The sequence below is a fragment of the Lissotriton helveticus genome, chromosome 6 (assembly GCF_964261635.1).
Source record: "Lissotriton helveticus chromosome 6, aLisHel1.1, whole genome shotgun sequence".
Classification (NCBI taxonomy): Eukaryota; Metazoa; Chordata; class Amphibia; order Caudata; family Salamandridae; genus Lissotriton; species Lissotriton helveticus.
In genome coordinates this window covers 950364866-950382215 of record NC_136067.1, presented here as the reverse complement: position 1 = coordinate 950382215, position 17350 = coordinate 950364866, and the positions used below count along the sequence as shown (strand labels likewise).

Below are 17350 nucleotides of genomic sequence, written 5' to 3'. Positions count from 1 at the left end.
GTAAGTTTGTCGGTGCAGCAGCAGAAAGGAGAACTAGGCAAAGTATTGAATCAATCAAGGAATTGTAAGCGCGCTACTCACCTGTGAGGGTCTCAAGGCGTTGAAATATTGATTGTACAGTAGGAGTCATTAGGTTTTTCACCAGTGACAAAGATCTGTTTTATTATTATCCAGTTTCAACCAGCAATGCTTACTTCCGATAGGCATTGCTGATCAAAGAGTGCCAAAGATGGTGGGTCAACGCTATTGGCTTTGCTAATGTATGTGCGGCAAATGTATAAGCATTTACAAAGTCACTAGTGATGGCTGGCGGGATTCATTGGCCAGCCGCCTTAGTTGTGTCCAAGCTCCAGTGAGCCTAAACATGTGTAAAAGAGAGAGGGGTAGAAGATTTTTGTGCAAGAGAGAGTGAGGGCTGGGATGGATAGAAAGAGACGGAGAGGAAGGTGCAGGGACAGAGAGAGTTGGGGCCAAAAGCCACAAAAAGAGAGAGAGAAGAGGAGGTGGGGCCCACATACTCCAGCAAACACGGAGGGCCATAAACTCCCATTAACTTCCAGAAGTCAAATGCCACAGACACTTGTAAAAAGAAAAATGCTCTGATGGCAGCAGTGTCAGATAAAACTCAGACTCATGGGGTGGAACAAATACAAGGTATAGAGGAAAACAATTGAATGCGGAACTTGGAATTTGAATGGGCTAGAAAGGCAATCAAATTATGAGCAAGGGGCAGCAGGTTTCACCACCCCTCCTCCCTAAGGTATATTTTAAGGTATTCCTTACAGTGCTGTCTGCGAGAGACAATGCCTGTAGCAAGACTGCAAAAAACCCATAGGTAGCTCTCTGGATTTGAATCCTGATTCACAGTTACCCGTGTGATAGACACAGAAAGTACCATCGAAAGTTGATAGGGCAGACATCTGTTTGTATCATCGCCGTCACAAGGATGTGTGATTAGCCTGAAGCTATCTAGAGTCATCAAAGTGGCCAGACGAGTCAGGATTGGTGTTGGTCTGATAAATGTTTGCATCCAGAGAGGTCAGGGTTCTTTGGCATGCATTAGCTCTAGAATTTCCATAACTATCCAAGTAGCAGATGGAGGGATCAAAGGAACCATAACTGATTTAATGAGCCATTGGCAGTTTCACTATACCAGCTGTATGTACTTACGTATTTATGGCTTAATGTTTGATACAAGCATATGCTACTCGCAGGATCAATCAGAAAGCCGCACCTGCTGGACAGGAGGAGAAGCTGTATGCCCATCCTGGACCGACGTTCACACCCCTCGGGAGCCTGCTTTGGGAGCCCCTTATTGCCTGCAAGGGGCTGGGGGGACAGGGCAGTCACACAGGCACCCGCTGTCCCTGTCCCGGCCTGCTCCATGACATCAAAGGGAGAGGCGGACCAAGCTGCAGCCTGAGCAAGACACAGGGTTTCTGTATCAGTCTGAGCAGCTGGGCCATCCCACGATCAGTCGTACTGAGCTGTTGCACAAATGCCTTGGGTAAAAAATGTCAACAGGCAGGCACATGGGGCCCAGACCACAAGACAGCACCTTGGGACTAGTACCACCTAACTCTATCCACTCTGGTCCGCCCACTTTACAAGCTGGTAAGCTGCTTGGCCTTCACTCTGCTGATTTGCATCCACAAAAGGCAGACTCACAATTCGGACAGTCCAGGCAAGATTAACGCTCTTTGCTTGAAACAACAGACGAGGCTGGCCAAGCAGTCAATTCCCAAGTGGACCCAGTGTGCCCAATCAGTCAGAGTATAGTGCTGGCTAAAAATGTCCCAAGTGGGCTGCCCTACATGTGGATGTCAGCTTTGCCTCCCTGCCTGCTTTCAGAGGAACTGGCCATTGGACAGGGCTGGAAGGCAGCCACAGACTCAGGCCCCTGGGACCCCAGGGCGGGCCAACCCAGGTCCTCGCAGCTCCTGGTGAGAAAGATCGGAGGACAATGGGGTCCATCATACCTTGTCTCTTGTAATCTGGAGGATTGCAACCTGCCTTTCTTGTAATTCATGCACACCAAGTAAAAGGGGCCGTTGGTGCGAACACATTCGGCTTATTGGAGCCCTGGCCGGACTTGGATAGTCCAATGAGCTGCCTTCAGGAAGACCAGATCAGCCCAACCATCACGATCACAGTACAGTGCTGGCTAAACCACCCTCCTCTACCTTGAGGAGGCCACCCTGCACAGGGCTGTCAGCTTTGCATTCCTTCCTGCTCTCCGGGAAGCAAGGAGGAAAGGCCCATCGGACAGGGCTGGAAGGTAACTTCAGACTCAAGGGCTTGCCCTGGGCTTGGCAGCACCCGGGTGAGAACGACCAGAAAACAAGAGGTCCCTCTCTCTACTAACCAGGGGACGGTTACCCCCTTTTCTTGAAATCCATGCACACACAGTGACAAAGAGGGTGGTTGGAGAAAATGCACCAGACCACACGGAGCTCTGTCTGGGTTTGAAGACTCAAATGAGTCCTCATTGGGACTTCCAGGGCAGTCCGGCCATCTGGGCATGCCGTAGCAACTCATTGCACATGTCCAGATGTCCAGGGTTCGGAGCAACCAGATGCGCAGACTCTAAGGACAGCCATCTGGTTGCACCGTGACTTTTTAAATGGATTTCTTTCACCTTTGGAGCGGACAGGGACTCTGAGGCCCCGATTCTTGGAGCTCAAGCTGGTTATCAGGAAAGGGTATAATGGGTCCTCACGGAGCTCTGACCCAGGGCATGGTAAGAGGTTCTGAACCCAGACAAGCAGAGGCGACCTCCTTGGTGCTCTGAGGTCCCTCCCCATGCATTTTGCAACATGCCTGGAGAAGGAAACCCTGGTCTGGGGTCTTCCAACCTGGGGCCCAGTCAAAGCCTCTTAGCATGGGGAAGCAGGGGAGGGCTCCCTGGGGAATCCCGTCCGGGACACTTTGTGACACAACAGCCCCGTCCAGGGCCCTGGATCAAAGTCCCAGTGGGCAATGGGGTGGAAGCCCCAGGCCCTGGGCTCACTTCTCTGGTCCGCCGTTTTGCAAAGTGCCTGAGCTTCTGAACACAGACAAGTAGAGTAGTCCTTTGAGGGCCTGTGGGTCCTCGTTTCATGCACTTTGTGACATGGTGGACCAAGGAAGGGGGTCCAGGGCCAGCCAGGGGCTTCCAACCCAGAGCCCGCCAGAGCTCTGACCTGGGGCCCAGTCAGAGCTTCTTATCCCCAATAGCAGGCCTCACCAGGCCTGTGGGACTCTGTCCCAGGGCCTTTGAGACACGGCGCACTGGAGAAGAGAGTGCAGGGCCTAGAGCTTCTACCCCCGGGTCCCTATCCCGGGACCCGCTCAGAGCTTTTGAACTTAGACAAGCAGGGGAGGCCTTCGTAGGTCTGCGGTTCACCATCTGTGGCACTCTGAGACACGGCAGGCAAGGGAGTGGAGCCCAGGGCAGAGTTCTTCAACCCCAGCGTCCAGTCAGACATTTTGAACCTGGACAAGCAGGTGTGACCTCCCTGGGTCTGCAGGACCCTGTCCCGTGCACTTTGTGACATAGTGGGCCAGAGAAATGACCCCCTGGTGGGGGGCTTCCACCCCGGGCCACACAGGGGCCTGACTCGGAGTCCAGTCAGAGCTTCTTATCCCTGTCAAAGAGGGGAGGCCTTCTGGTCTCTGCTCTGGGCTCCAAGTGACACAGCGGCCATGGGACCCATGATCCAGTCAGAGGTTCCTAGCTTAGGCAAGCTTGGGAGACCTACCTGGACTTGCAGGTCCCCATCCCGGGCACTTTGGAACACGGCTCACAGAAACCTGATCCCCTGAGTTCTCACCTTGGGCCTGCCTGAGCACTACCCATTCTTGTAATCCATGTACACAAAGTGACATAGGTGGACATTGGTGAGATTAAATCCGGCCTCCTGAGCCCTGACTGGAATTCAAGCTTCAAATGAGCCCTCATTCGGACTTCCAGGACTTGTTTGGAATCAGAACTCTAAGTCACGTGAAGGAAGTGATGTGTTTTGTTTATTTAGTTGAAGTACAAAAGGTCACCGGTGGCATTGACATGGCACATTTTTCACCACCCATGTAGGGGTGGTACAGGACCACTAATTTGAATTAAGCACTGACCGAATTTGAAGGACTTAAAGTTACAACAGGAAGTAACTTCTTGTTTACTTGTGTGATTTTTATGTTAAAGTACTTTGTTCAAATTGGACTTTTTTAATGTTTTTTTATTTTAAAATATGTTTACAGCGTGAGCTGATATTTCCTTTTACTTTTCTTGGTTTCTTTATAGACTCTAAAAGGTTCACAACCACAGTCTCTAGCAGGGGTTAAGGAAGAACAAAGTGTAAGTTTTAATGTACTTGAGCGAAATGATTAACTGTTTTCTATACTGCTCAGTGTATTTATATATCTCATAACATTTGAGGATGAATTCAGTGATAGGATGGAGCGGTGGAAACATGTGTACAAGCACATCACCTGTAGATCAGCAGGAAATGAGTTACATCACTATATACCCATACAATCTGCCTTAATTCAAACCAGAAGCTATTCACGAAGCGGCATGAGTGTGGCTCAGATCTATTTTATCTGTATACTTTGTATAGCTCCTGCGGTCCTTGGCAACTGTTCCTGAGCGCTCAATGCCATTCTGTTCATACCATTTGAGATCCAGATCATTGTACTCAAGTTTTGTGATCTTTACACGATTTCACAACAAGATAGTACGACCCCGTACATCCACACCAGGGAATATCAGTAAAAACCACAGCTTCTCCGCACGACTACTCTGACGTTTGAGGCCATCAAGGATTTATCTATTTCTTCTCACTTGTTACTGCATGAAACCCTGCACTGGATGGTATTATCCCAAAATGTGTTTCAAGTCCTGCTGGTTCAAAGGAGGATTGGTGTGGTGTGAAAAGCCAAATAGTACATAATCATCGAACTTTTTTGTTTAATCAATAATATTACTACCAGTGTTAACGCCCTTTTTCAAACGGAACATTTTAAATGTTAAATTAAAGATGCAGTGTAGCAGTAGTAAGGAGAAACAGGACCAAGGTTTATACTTAAGGTAGTAGTTCAGGTTACAGGAAAAGTAGGTATGAAGGAAGCCCCACAGGAAGCAGCATCCTTGCTGCTCAGCCCACGCATTCAACTGACACTCTCTCAAACCATGCTCACACCAGTATTCTAATGACATAATAATGTGGTTGTTTTCCAGTTACAACTGTTATCATATACAACCATGGAGTAGTTCTTTTACGTCACTTAAAAGCTTGATTTTTAAAATTGTCCTGCTATTGACAGCTACCAATATACAATTTCATATTTTGTACTTCATACCTATAAATCTACATGGGGGTAAAGAGGTGGGGATGGCTCATGGAGGAGCCATGCAATAAATTACCTTTCTTACTCTTCCTAAAACCTCAAAAATACAGCTTGCATTCTCCCTCCCTCCGCACCACCCTTATAGTGTAGCCACCCCTGAAAAAAAGTCAAACATACCTAGTGTTCTGCTACCAATCTCCAACACCATTTGTAGCACACTCTGCACCTCTCCTAAATATTAGTTTTTTTGCCACCTTCTCTCGCCAACCTCTCTGCTATTTATTTTCCTCACAACTTCAGTACTGTGCTCTACTCTCTCAGAAAGCTGAGAGCTGGAACCCCCTAGTCAGCACTTCTGTAAGAGCTACTTCTTTCACAGTTTGAAATAATCAACCAGTCAGTAGCTGAAGAAACCCGGGGCGGGTGACGGAGTAGGTGGTGATTAGTGGTGCCTGATCACCACCTGCAAAACCCACCTCCCTCAGATCTGCGGAGACTCAAGTGAGGGACAAGGGAGGAGAAAGGCTGTGCACTTTCCACCCCATTTCCCCACCCCTGTCGGCCCCCTTGAGACCTACGGGAGTAAGCCAGTTGGCGCATGCCTCAACAAGAAATTAAAAATTATTTTTTCACTGCTCTGATGTTAATAGCAGTGATAAACGTGTTTTCATTGCTTTTATGTCAAAATGACTTATTTTGGGGAGAGTGGCCAGGGCCGCATGGAGATGGCTGTGTGAACTCCGAACTTAGTGACCTATGCCAGTGACAACATCCTGTGGCCCCAGAGCCCCCCACAGTCACATGTGGAGGTGGGTGAAGTTCAGGGGCCTGACAAACACTGGCACATGTCGAACCACCTGCCAAGGAGAGCTGCACAGCCCACATAACAGTACCCAAAAGATGGCGTGGCGTACCAAGATGGTGGAGGCCATTGCACTGCATCAGCTACCGGGGAGCAAAGAAAAGATACACTTGATGCATCAGAGGCCTGCCAGAGCCCCATGGACAGTGGAATGGTGAGGTTCCCCCAACAATGGAGGTCAGACTCAGGGCACGGCGACAGAGGCGTATGAGAAAGAGGGAGAGGCTGTGTTGGTACGTAGCGAGCCCTCAGGGGAACAATGGTGCATCACGGTGTTACCTGGTGAGAGATTGGAGGGGATGCAATGGAGCTCTTGAGTTTCTGAGGAGGAGAAGAATGCCCCTTCTTAGGGCAGAGGCATATTAAGGCTGAGGAGGAAGAAAACAGAAGGGTGCAAGGTACACGCTACCCATTCAAATCAAGGAACGGACACTTTGGAGATGCAACACCTGATGGTGCAAATCATACTCTTAAACATGGAAGTGTGGGAGGCGCCCCAGACTGAGAAACTAAAAAAGCACAGAAATGCAGCAGAACAGGAGCCATTACCGGGACCTTGGCCACATGCCACCTCAGATTCAGATTTAGTGCACATGACAGGGAAGCACTTTGGCGGATGAGTACTTGAATGGTGAGAAGCTACAGAGCAGAGAGAAAGAGGGATGGCGGAGTGGCGAGGGTGCACATGCCAGGATGCTGTGGCAGGAGTTTATCTGATACCGGTATAGATCATGACCGGTCTGGGTCCCCTGAGAGGATGGAATACTATGGAGATTGGAGAAATATCCATCTCAGGTTACAGATGGAATCACCCGCCGGTGGTGGCCCTGTGAACCCAGTGCAGACCCTTCACTCCATGTGAACACCCCCGGCGGTCAGTAAACCTCACGCCTGTTCCAAGCTTTCATGGCAACGAAGCAGTCATTGTACGACCCAAAACAGTCAAACTGCTCAAAGTGGAGGACACATCCCAGATGAAGGAGAAACGCCTACACTGATAATCGACCAGGAGCTAGAGGCACACACATCTATCATTCTGGCAGCCAAAACAACTAATGGTAGTAAATGGACACACTGGTACAGGATGTAGCTCAGTTGGGGGCCGATCACAGGAAATTAGTGGCGAGAGTGACGGAGGCAGAACCCACCCTGGCCTAGCCCCAACCTTTAGATGTCTGATCACACCTCCTGAATGCAGGCCTTAGAAAAAAAGATAACTACCCTGAGGGGGAAAATCGATGATTTGTCAGACAAGTTCTGGATGAAGTTAGTCCACGCCAGCTAAAAGTCCAACACAAAGTTATTTTGGACCCTTGTGAACAGAGGCCCGTTAGGAGGCATAGGATACACCATCGCAAACATAAGTGCGGACGACTGGACTTAGTTTCTATCCAATCACTTTAGAGAAAACTCAAGTGGGCAAGAGCACCCTAGTCCCCATTTGACACTCAAATCCCGGCCACCACTCACCAATGATCATTCCACAGGAAACACTGGGACTACTAACAAGGCTGAAGGTCTCACGGACATACCAATATATGAGGAGCTACAAAACGACTCCACCCCAGGAACAGTGACTACACATGGAATTTTAATAAACAACATCGCCCGGATTATCAGGAAGGGTAGGTCAGATGGAGCACCCTGCCCCAACAGACTAGGTCAGGCCTTGTTTAAATCATACGAAACATTGTAGTCAGGTCTCCTCGCACCACTATTCTTACACTGCAGGCTTAACAATCACATTCCGGATTCTTGGAAAGGTGCCATCATTCATCCCATTTATAAAAGTGGTAAAAGAGACGACCCAAAAAATAACAGAATGATTGCTCTCCTTGACATTGAATCCAAATACTATGCCAGCATCCTACTAGAAGAACTGACATAATGGGTTGAATCAACACAGCACCTTCCCTTCAACCAGACCGGCTTTGTAGCCAAGTCAGGCACAACCAGCAACCTACTCGCATTATCCGTATTGATGGAGAAGGCCGACGTCCGTCGCATGCAACTATATTGCTGCTTCGTTGACTTTAAGGCGGCTTTCGACCGAGTGCCACGTGGCCACCTATGGCAAAAATTGGTCCGCTGGGGTATACCCCCAGCCCTCTTACAAGCCATCATCCAACTCCACACACAGACCTGGATAAGGATAAAGTTCGGCGACGGGTCCCATGTCTCAAAAAAGATTCAAACCGGAAGCGGCGTCAAAAAAGGGTGCGTCTTGGCGACCCTTCTTTTTAACCTGTTTATTTCTGACCTATCTCCCATACTTGACAAGGTCAACTCCCATCTGCCCCAACTGGACGGGACCCGCATCAGCAATCTGCTATATGCTGACGACCTCGTGTTATTGAGCCACACAAAGGTTGGTTTGCAGAGGCTTCTCGACAAATTTCTAGCTTACACATCCGAAAACGCCCTTGAATTGAATCTGTCAAAAAAAAAAAGCAATTTTAGCAAACAAACAGCAGAAAAGCAGGTGGTTTTTTAACAACAAAAGCATCGACACAGTGCCACACTACAAATATTTAGGAATTTTCCTTGATTCCAGAGCTTCTTTCACCAAACAAAAAGTCGCCATCAAGGCTAAGGCACTGTCGCTGGAGGTTGCGTCGGCAAAACTTTCAAAACCTCTACTAGGACCAAGCCTAACCCCCTTGCTCAAGGTGGTGAAGGCCAAGATCACAAATTCTCTATCATATGGCCATGAGATTATGATGGGCTCAACAAACATCAGACTTATTGAATCAATTACCAGAATCTTCAAACGAGCATGGCGTTTGCCGAGGTCTTCAACTCCGGCACAAGTCAGACTAGAACTTGGTCTGCTAGATCACAATGGTGTCGAGGCTGGTGCTTTTATTAAGTTCTGCAACAGACTGCGTAATTCCCGGGAAAATAGTCTTGAGATTAAACTCTGGAATGAAATATCGACCAGTGCATCAAGGCAAAAACATCAGCTCCACTTGGACCAATCCCTATAGCTCCTTGGATTTTCGGAATATTGGGGAACACACCCTTTACAACAGGCACTGAAGAGCGTAATCAAGCGAAGCGTCCAGCTCTTGTCTTTCCACTCCGACAGAGCAAAATTATCCAGAAGGAAGCACGCTTGGGCCGTTGTCTCAGATTATAAACCGGGAGTTGAGTCATCCTCCCTATCAAGTACTTATTCAATCTTCTGGAAGGTCAAATTTATGGCACTTAGGCTAGGTGAATGGCGTTTTTTTAAAGCATTTACCACAACGGCGGCGCCTTAATCAGAAAATCTAATGTAGGGAATGCGGCTACCACTCCAAAAGTCTGGACCACATAACCTGCGCATGCCCAGCTCTGCTACATGACAGAAGGACCTTACTGAGAGCAGAGTGGATTAAATTAAGCGCACGTACATGTCGCCAGGCAATAATGGCAGCTATGAATCAAGAAAATAAAAGCTGAACATCCGGTTTACCAAATTTGTTGCCAGAGCTGCAAAAACGTTGGGGAAAGAAAAGGCAGCATTTATTTCCCCTGTTGGCCCAGATATCACCCTGTAATAAAAACTCAAGTGGCCACCGGCCCCCTTCAGCAAAGCCCACATGGACACTGTGTTCAGCATTTCAAAACCAGCTGTCATATTGACTTGTCTCCCTTATTTAAACTTTTTTAAAACCCCTCAGTGACTGCCATGTTACTTAATGAGCTTGATCTGTAAAAGACAAATGAACATTCGGACAATTTTTCAATTTTATCCAATTCTACTGTTAGACTATTGCACTGCTGTTGTACTAATCAAAGTTCCTTTTCGCTCCTTTTTAAATTAATACATGTATACGTGAGTCATACGGTTTTAACATTTTGTTGTGATTTTAAGTAATCAAACAATAACCTTTGAAAATTTTAATGATGTGGAATGAAGGTCTTGGCGCAATAATATCTGACTGTTTGGAAAGAGGGGCCCTGCTTGGAAATATTCCTGGCGGACTGGCTGTTGTCAGTAGTGCCGGGGCGAAAAATGTGTAAATGGTTCACGGTTGAACGTGCTCATAGGGTCTTAGGCAGACCACCAAAATCTGGGGCGCCACCATTAGCCACTGTATCTAGATTGTTAAACTTCTGGGACAGGGATGCTATATTACAAAAGGCATGGCTGCACAAGCCCTGGCAGATGGGCTGGGGTAATGTTAATTCCTACACAGACTACACCATGAAGGTGCAGTGACAACGAGACGCCTTAATACGGGTTAAGCAACACCTAATACAGCAGATTGAGAAAGGAACATCATTTTTTGTTTGAAATATAAACTGAGCTGTAGAATTGGTTGGAAAGGCATGGATACATGCTACCAGATGATAGATCCATGAAAAAATGGTTGTCAGACATATTGTGAATTGATGTAGTGGTCAGTTCTAAAACTGGTGCATGGTAAGGTAGGATGCGGAGGAAGGTGGGGAAATGTTTGTAAGTTTATAATATCACCAAGACGCACAGGGCGTACGAGGGACATGCATGAATGACCCAGGGGTTGGGAAGGGACAGAGGTGAGAGACCCAAAGCATCTAAAATGCCAACACACACTCTGAAACTGTTGACATGGAATTTCAACAGACTGCAGAGTAAAATCAAACGAGGCCTAGTGACCAAAGCGTGGACAAAATATGCAGCAGAGATAGTTTTCCTTCAGGAAACACACATGAAAGGTACCAAATATGAGATACTGAACAGGGGGAAATAGATGATAGTGAGTCAATCTGAATACACCATGGGCTCCAGAAGAGTGATAGTCCTGATCGGGAAATTGGTAGCTTTCCATATCACCAGAATATGGACAAGGGACTTGGGATGCTGTATTGCATTGCTGGGAGACTGGGGGGGGGGGATAGATAACACTCGTAAACATATATAAATCGAGCAAGGGCTACAAACGGATACACCACAATATTTGTGCAGCTTACTCACATACAGGCTCTAACTATACTAGGGAGATATTTTATTATGGCGCTGGATGTGCACCTGAACACAACAACTGTTAAACAGGCACCTCAACCCCTAGCCTGGAAATTTGACTCCTTTATGCAAGCACTTCGAATGGGGTTCTTCATCCGCAGAGCATTACATAGGACATGCCGGGGCTACTTCTACTATGCAGGAGCACACAATATCCCACTCTCGTATAGACTACTTCTTTACTTCAACCTTCACTCTACATAGGTTCATGGAGGCAGAGTACAAAGCAAGCGGAATATCCAATCACTCACCACTAAGCATCCAATTAGAAACTCGGAAGCCATGTGGGAAGGAGACTGTAAAATGGCTTCATGGCACCTGCCAAACAAAAAAGAAGTGGAGTGTCTGTACCAGGCCACCACACGCTATTTTAAAGACAACACTGATACAGTGCGGGATGTGTCCACTCTATAGGAGGCCTATAAAGCCACGATACAGGGGTGGTATTATCAGTGGGAGATAAAAGGAAAAGAGAAAGTCAATATAAGATAGTAAAAAGGGAACTCTCAGACTTAGAGATTAAATATATTCAGCAACTCTTAGCGGTAATAAAAGCCTACCTTACATTAAAATGGAAAGAATATCTTGTGAAAGCAACTAACGAGGTCATACTGACCTATGTTGCAAAACTAAAATTCATCTATGAAGCTGGGGCTTAAGCAGGAAAGGTCCTAGCAAGGCTCAGCAGCAGGGAACAAGATAGGAATCATACCTGAGTAATAACAGCCCCAGACGACATGACAATTCGAGGAAGTGAGGCCATAAGACTGCAATGGTGGATCATATTGACAAATTCTATACAGAGAGGCTGCACTTATCAGAAACTGACCTACAAGATTTTGTCAGAGACAGCCCTTATAGGCCGCCAGCGAGTCATAAGGCATTGGTACTAGAAGAGGACCTAACAAGGGAAAACGTGTAGTTGGCACTCACACAACTGTAATCTAGAAAAGCCCCGGCCCGAGTGGCCTTCCAGCGGAATTCCTGAAGAGAATGGCAAGTAAGATAATCCCACCTCAACTCAAAATATACACTGAGGCATACTTTAAAGGAATGCTCCCTAGAAATCTCTACAATGCAACAATCGTACTCCTACCCGAAGTAGGAAAGCCCAGGGATCAATGGGATTCCTGTTAGGCACTATTGCTCCTCAACTCAGACACCAACATACTGGCAAAGTCTTTAGCAAATTGACTGAGAGGCGTAATTCTAGATCTGGTGCAGCCTGAACAGAATATATTCATGCCCTTTAGGTCTACAAAATGGAACCTCCGTTGTTTATAAAGCAACTTGGTGACCGTGACAGGACAGGGGTGCCACTGGTTGTAGTATCATTGCACAGAAATAAGGCAATCCACTCAGTGGAATGTCCTTTCTTGTGCACGATTCTAAACAAAATGGGATTTGGATTTAAATTCCTGAAATGAATTAAACTGCTATATATGAATCGTAGAGCATGAATCAAAGTCAATGAAATTCTTTCCCTGGAATTCCTGATAAACAGTGGCACAAGATAGAGTTGACCCCGATCGACAATGTCATTTGTCTCCCCATAGAGGTCCTAGTGGATTGGAGAAGGGTGAATGCCCAGAAATGAGGTTGGAGATGGGAAACCACATGAGAGGAATGGATATCATTATATGCAGTTGGTATCCTTTAGTATCTGGTTGAGCCAGAGGTATCCCAGACAAGAGTGGATGAGATTTGTGCAACATACAGGAGATACTCAGGACTGGGTATAAATTGCAATAAGTTCCTGATATTCCTAAGGGATAGTTGGACACCACCAGAACACCTACCCATGCCCCTAAAGATTGGAGTCCACCATTCTAAATATGGGACTGTGAGCATCCAAAGATGAAAGAACACATAATAAAGATAATCTGGCCCCACTGCTTGGCAGGCTAGAAATTGATATAAAACACTGTAGGGCACTAGCACACTGGCTGATGAGCCTGGGTGTGGTATTTTAAATGATGGCACTACCCAGAGTCAGGTACATACTACAGAACAGTCCTTATGCACTACCACATACTTTCTTCCAAACTCTAGAGAGGTCACTAAAATCCTTGTTATGGCTTGATGGCCCACCACAAATACGCACCTAATGCTCCAAAACGTGGTATACGAAAGAGGTGTAGCTCTGCTGAACATTCAAAAATATTATGAGTCTGCCCAAGTCCGTATAATGAATGAGTGGGGCATATGCCCACTGGATGACCCTGCATTTAGGTTAGACTAAACAGTAATGGGGTGAGAAAAGGTTACCTCCACATCCTCTATGGTAGTAAGTGGGCTACAGAAGCGCCGTCAGCGACGGCAACAGTGATTTCCATTTGGTTTAGTCAACAGGGATAAATGGGACAGGAAAAAAGAACAACACCAAAGACCCCCTTATGACTGGTACCAAACTGGGTCCATTGAATAAACTACCAGGAGACACCTGCTGTGTGTTGGTCGGTGGTGGGAGAGCCCTCTGCGTGCTGTTTGCTCTGAAGACTGCCTCCTTTTTCCGTGTCCTTTTTCCTTGTTGAAGACCTCGCGGTACCCGCTGCGCGGGTCCCGCTTCGCCCGTGTGCCTGGGCGGCTGCTTTGTTTTTCTGGCCATTACTCCCTGGATTGGAGGCGGACAACAGGGCTGCGAGCGCCAGGTGAGGTACAGGGACTCCATTGCCCAGGAGTCCCTGCGCTGCCATCACCTGCACCTGGTCGCTCTCCCTGTTTGTCCCGCCCCTGAGCGCCGAGTCAAAGGCGCCTGCGGATTACCGTCCTGCGGGAGACACCTGCTGTGTGTTGGTCGGTGGTGGGAGAGCCCTCTGCGTGCTGTTTGCTCTGAAGACTGCCTCCTTTTTCCTTGTTGAAGACCTCGCGGTACCCGCTGCGCGGGTCCCGCTTCGCCCGTGTGCCTGGGCGGCTGCTTTGTTTTTCTGCCCATTACTCCCTGGATTGGAGGCGGACAACAGGGCTGCGAGCGCCAGGTGAGGTACAGGGACTCCATTGCCCAGGAGTCCCTGCGCTGCCATCACCTGCACCTGGTCGCTCTCCCTGTTTGTCCCGCCCCTGAGCACCTCCTCCCTATAACAGGAGTGGGAAGAGCCGCTGCGCGGGAGCGCGCGGGAGCGCGCGGGAGCGCGCCCGGGAGAAGCCCGGGACAAGGGCGGGACCGTCTGTGGCCGTCCGGGGCCGCAGGAGGCCGGGCTGGGCCACCCCTATAACATCTAGATTCCCAGGTATTGTCCCACCGTTTGATATACTAGTCGACACGTGACTTATAGATACTTTTGCAGGGGAGCTCTTTATACTATGGCTGGCACAACAAGTACTTCCACATTATTGCCATCAATGTCAGACTTAGAACCGGCCGTTATGGGCCCTCTTGACTCTTATTTCAAACGTTTGCCACAGGATATTGACAAAGAGATTGCCCTGGCGGAAAGACGAGCTGGGCGTAGGCTCTCGATAGAGCTTTTGAAAAACCCGCCTGAAAAAAACCAAGGTTTAAACTTTCCTGCGCTGGCTACACCATTGTCATCTATTGTTTTACCAGTCACCCAGGACTTACTATTTGACATACCCCCCCTGATTGAGCTAGTTGATACCCCTCCAGCAGTCACTGCAGGAACTGGTTTGTCTGTTGAGCCCTCTGAAGCACTCAGTCATTCATCTAAAGAAAATGTAGTTCTAGAAAAATCTTGTTTGCATGTGGATATGCTTAAACCCAAGCCTGGTGTTAAAAGGAAATGGGGAGTTACTGTCAAAAAAGCACAAGCACAAAAACCTGTGAGAAAGCATAGGAAGCTGGGTTCTAAATCATCCTTAAGCCATGCCCCTGCAAAGAATGAAGTAGTAATGCCGAGGGGGGAGGAAGTAGCAGTCCAACTAGAAGTGGACTCAATAATCTTGGTGCCTCCTGCAAATTTGGCAGTCCCAGCCAATGATCCAATTTTTCCAGAACCCCCGGGGTTACCCTCTCCTAATCATGATTTCCTGGTAGAAGTGGGGAAAATAATGCGTTCCCTTTTACACCCTGTTGAGCTTAGACTCCAAAAGCTAGCCGACCAACTTGACCATCTAGAGCAAGCTAGCTTGGATAATTTCTTTTCCATTAAATCTTTAATCAAGTCTGGAAATAGATTGTGTGAGAATGGGAAACCCTCACAGTTAGCTATCAAAGACCAGGAAGTTGTGTTGGTGGACTTGCAATCCCCGCCTGTAAGTGTCACCCCTGCCCAGGGAACCAAAGGGGTGAACAGTAAGAATGTATCCAATACAATTCCCTCTAAAATTAGCACTAACAGTGGGAACACTAAATCCTCTAACAATGTTAATGGGAGTTGTAATGTTAGTGTAAAAACCCCACCCACCACAACTAGAAAAAATACCACGTTCTTGCCGATCGGGAAGGGGAAAACCATGGCCAAAAGGCCAGGAAATGGTAAATCGCCCTCCAGTAATGGCACTGGGAACATGGTGGGGCCTACGACTAATACAGGAGTGGGTAGTGGTCCCACGAGGGAGGCCCCTAGCATTGGGAATAGGACCAATACTGAAGCGGCAGTGGAAAACACCCCTATACATTGCCGTGCTCCCCCGGAGCAAGCACCCACAAAACCCCATATAACTAAATTCCTGGCTAAGACTCCACCAGTACAGCTCACCCCGGACTCCTACCCATATGTGGCCATACTCACTAATGTCCCACCCCTTATGGAGGGTCAAAAAGAAACCTTTGACATGCTAAAAAACAAAGCCATGCACTGGCTTCGTGTCAATAGACCTCTGCCAGGGGGAGTGGACGGCCTGATAATTGGGGCAAGAAGAGTCAACTGGATAGGGAACACCCTAAAAAAGCAGGGGGGTGAGTGTATCATAATTAATTTTCAGGATCCTAGGGTTGTGGGGCTGATAACGGGACCAGGATGGAATATTAGTATTGGAGGGATTGGGGTTGTGGACCTAACTTTCTTCTACCCGAGACCTGTCACCCAGTCAGGGGGTTGTTGGGAGTACCCGAGATCTGTTATTCCGATTGGGGTAGAGGCTGGTCCCATGGCTATGCCCACCGCAAGTACAAACAAGTATTATATACCGGCATGTATCCCACAGAATGGGCAGGGACAGATGAGGTGGGGTTATTGACAGAGCCCAGATGTCCAATCGCCTCCGGTGGGGGAATGGGTTGGGGGAAGTAACACTGGCGGAAAAACGTCTAATAATGAAGTTGAAACGAGTTTAACCTCGGAAACAGAGAATATGGGTGATGGGAGTATTATTGCAAGTCCTGTGGGCTATGTGGGTGAACTAGCTATCCCAACCACTATTAGCATCAAGGAGGGAATAGTTGCTAATTGTATAGACACTGTCGTTGGAGAGAACTGTGATTGTAGGACGCTAGTTGATTTGTTGCCCATGGTATCTATTGAAAAGGGGACCTGTACAGAAAACACCCTGGAGAACTTTTTGTCGTGGAACATAGCGGGGCTGGGGGCTAGATTATTGTCACAGCAATGGATTGACTTTGTAAGTGGATTTGAAATGTGCCTATTCCAAGAGACGTGGGCCTGTGACCCAATATATTTCCCAGGTTACTTAAATTTTTGTATACCAGCTACGAGAGGCCCCAGGGGCAGACCCATGGGTGGCCTCGCAATTTGGATCAAGCAAAATTCAAAGGTTAAAATAAAAGTGATTGATCTAGGGTGCAAGGACATACAATTATTAAGGTTATCTGTAGGAAAGTGTGGCGTGATAGACATTTATAATATATATGCCAGGGGCACGAGTCTTGGGAATTCTGCCACCTTAGAGGTCTTATCCGCCTCCCTTGATTCCCAGTCACTTGGAAACAGAGTAATTCTGGCTGGTGATCTGAATAGGACATTTGAGCCTCTGGAAAATACTGCACACCCAATAGGAATGGAGGAAGATGCCCTCTGGGGCATCCCAAATCTAAACCTCGTACCTGTGAAGCGGTGGTCAAAAGATATTCTTTTGTTGAACGCGCTATGTTTAGAGTATGGTTTGAGGGCTCTTAATGGCAGGACAAAAAGCGACCAAGGTGGCAATTGCACATTCGATAATGGGCATAACAAAAGTAGGATCGACTATGTCATCTGTAGTTTTGAGTTATGGTGTGGTGTGGGTGACATGGAAATTGTGGGGAGAGTAGA

At 47.6% G+C, this 17350-nt stretch overlaps 1 protein-coding gene across 4 annotated transcripts in view; it reads left to right on the top strand.

The window, feature by feature from the left end:
• Positions 1-17350, top strand: part of LGALS8 (galectin 8) — a 426674-nt gene that overhangs the window by 272357 nt on the left and 136967 nt on the right. For all 4 annotated transcript variants that reach the window (XM_078648605.1, XM_078648607.1, XM_078648604.1 and 1 more), the window contains one exon: positions 4280-4333. In XM_078648605.1, coding sequence (XP_078504731.1) covers positions 4280-4333 — 54 coding nt within the window. The remainder of the gene's footprint in view (positions 1-4279; positions 4334-17350) is intronic.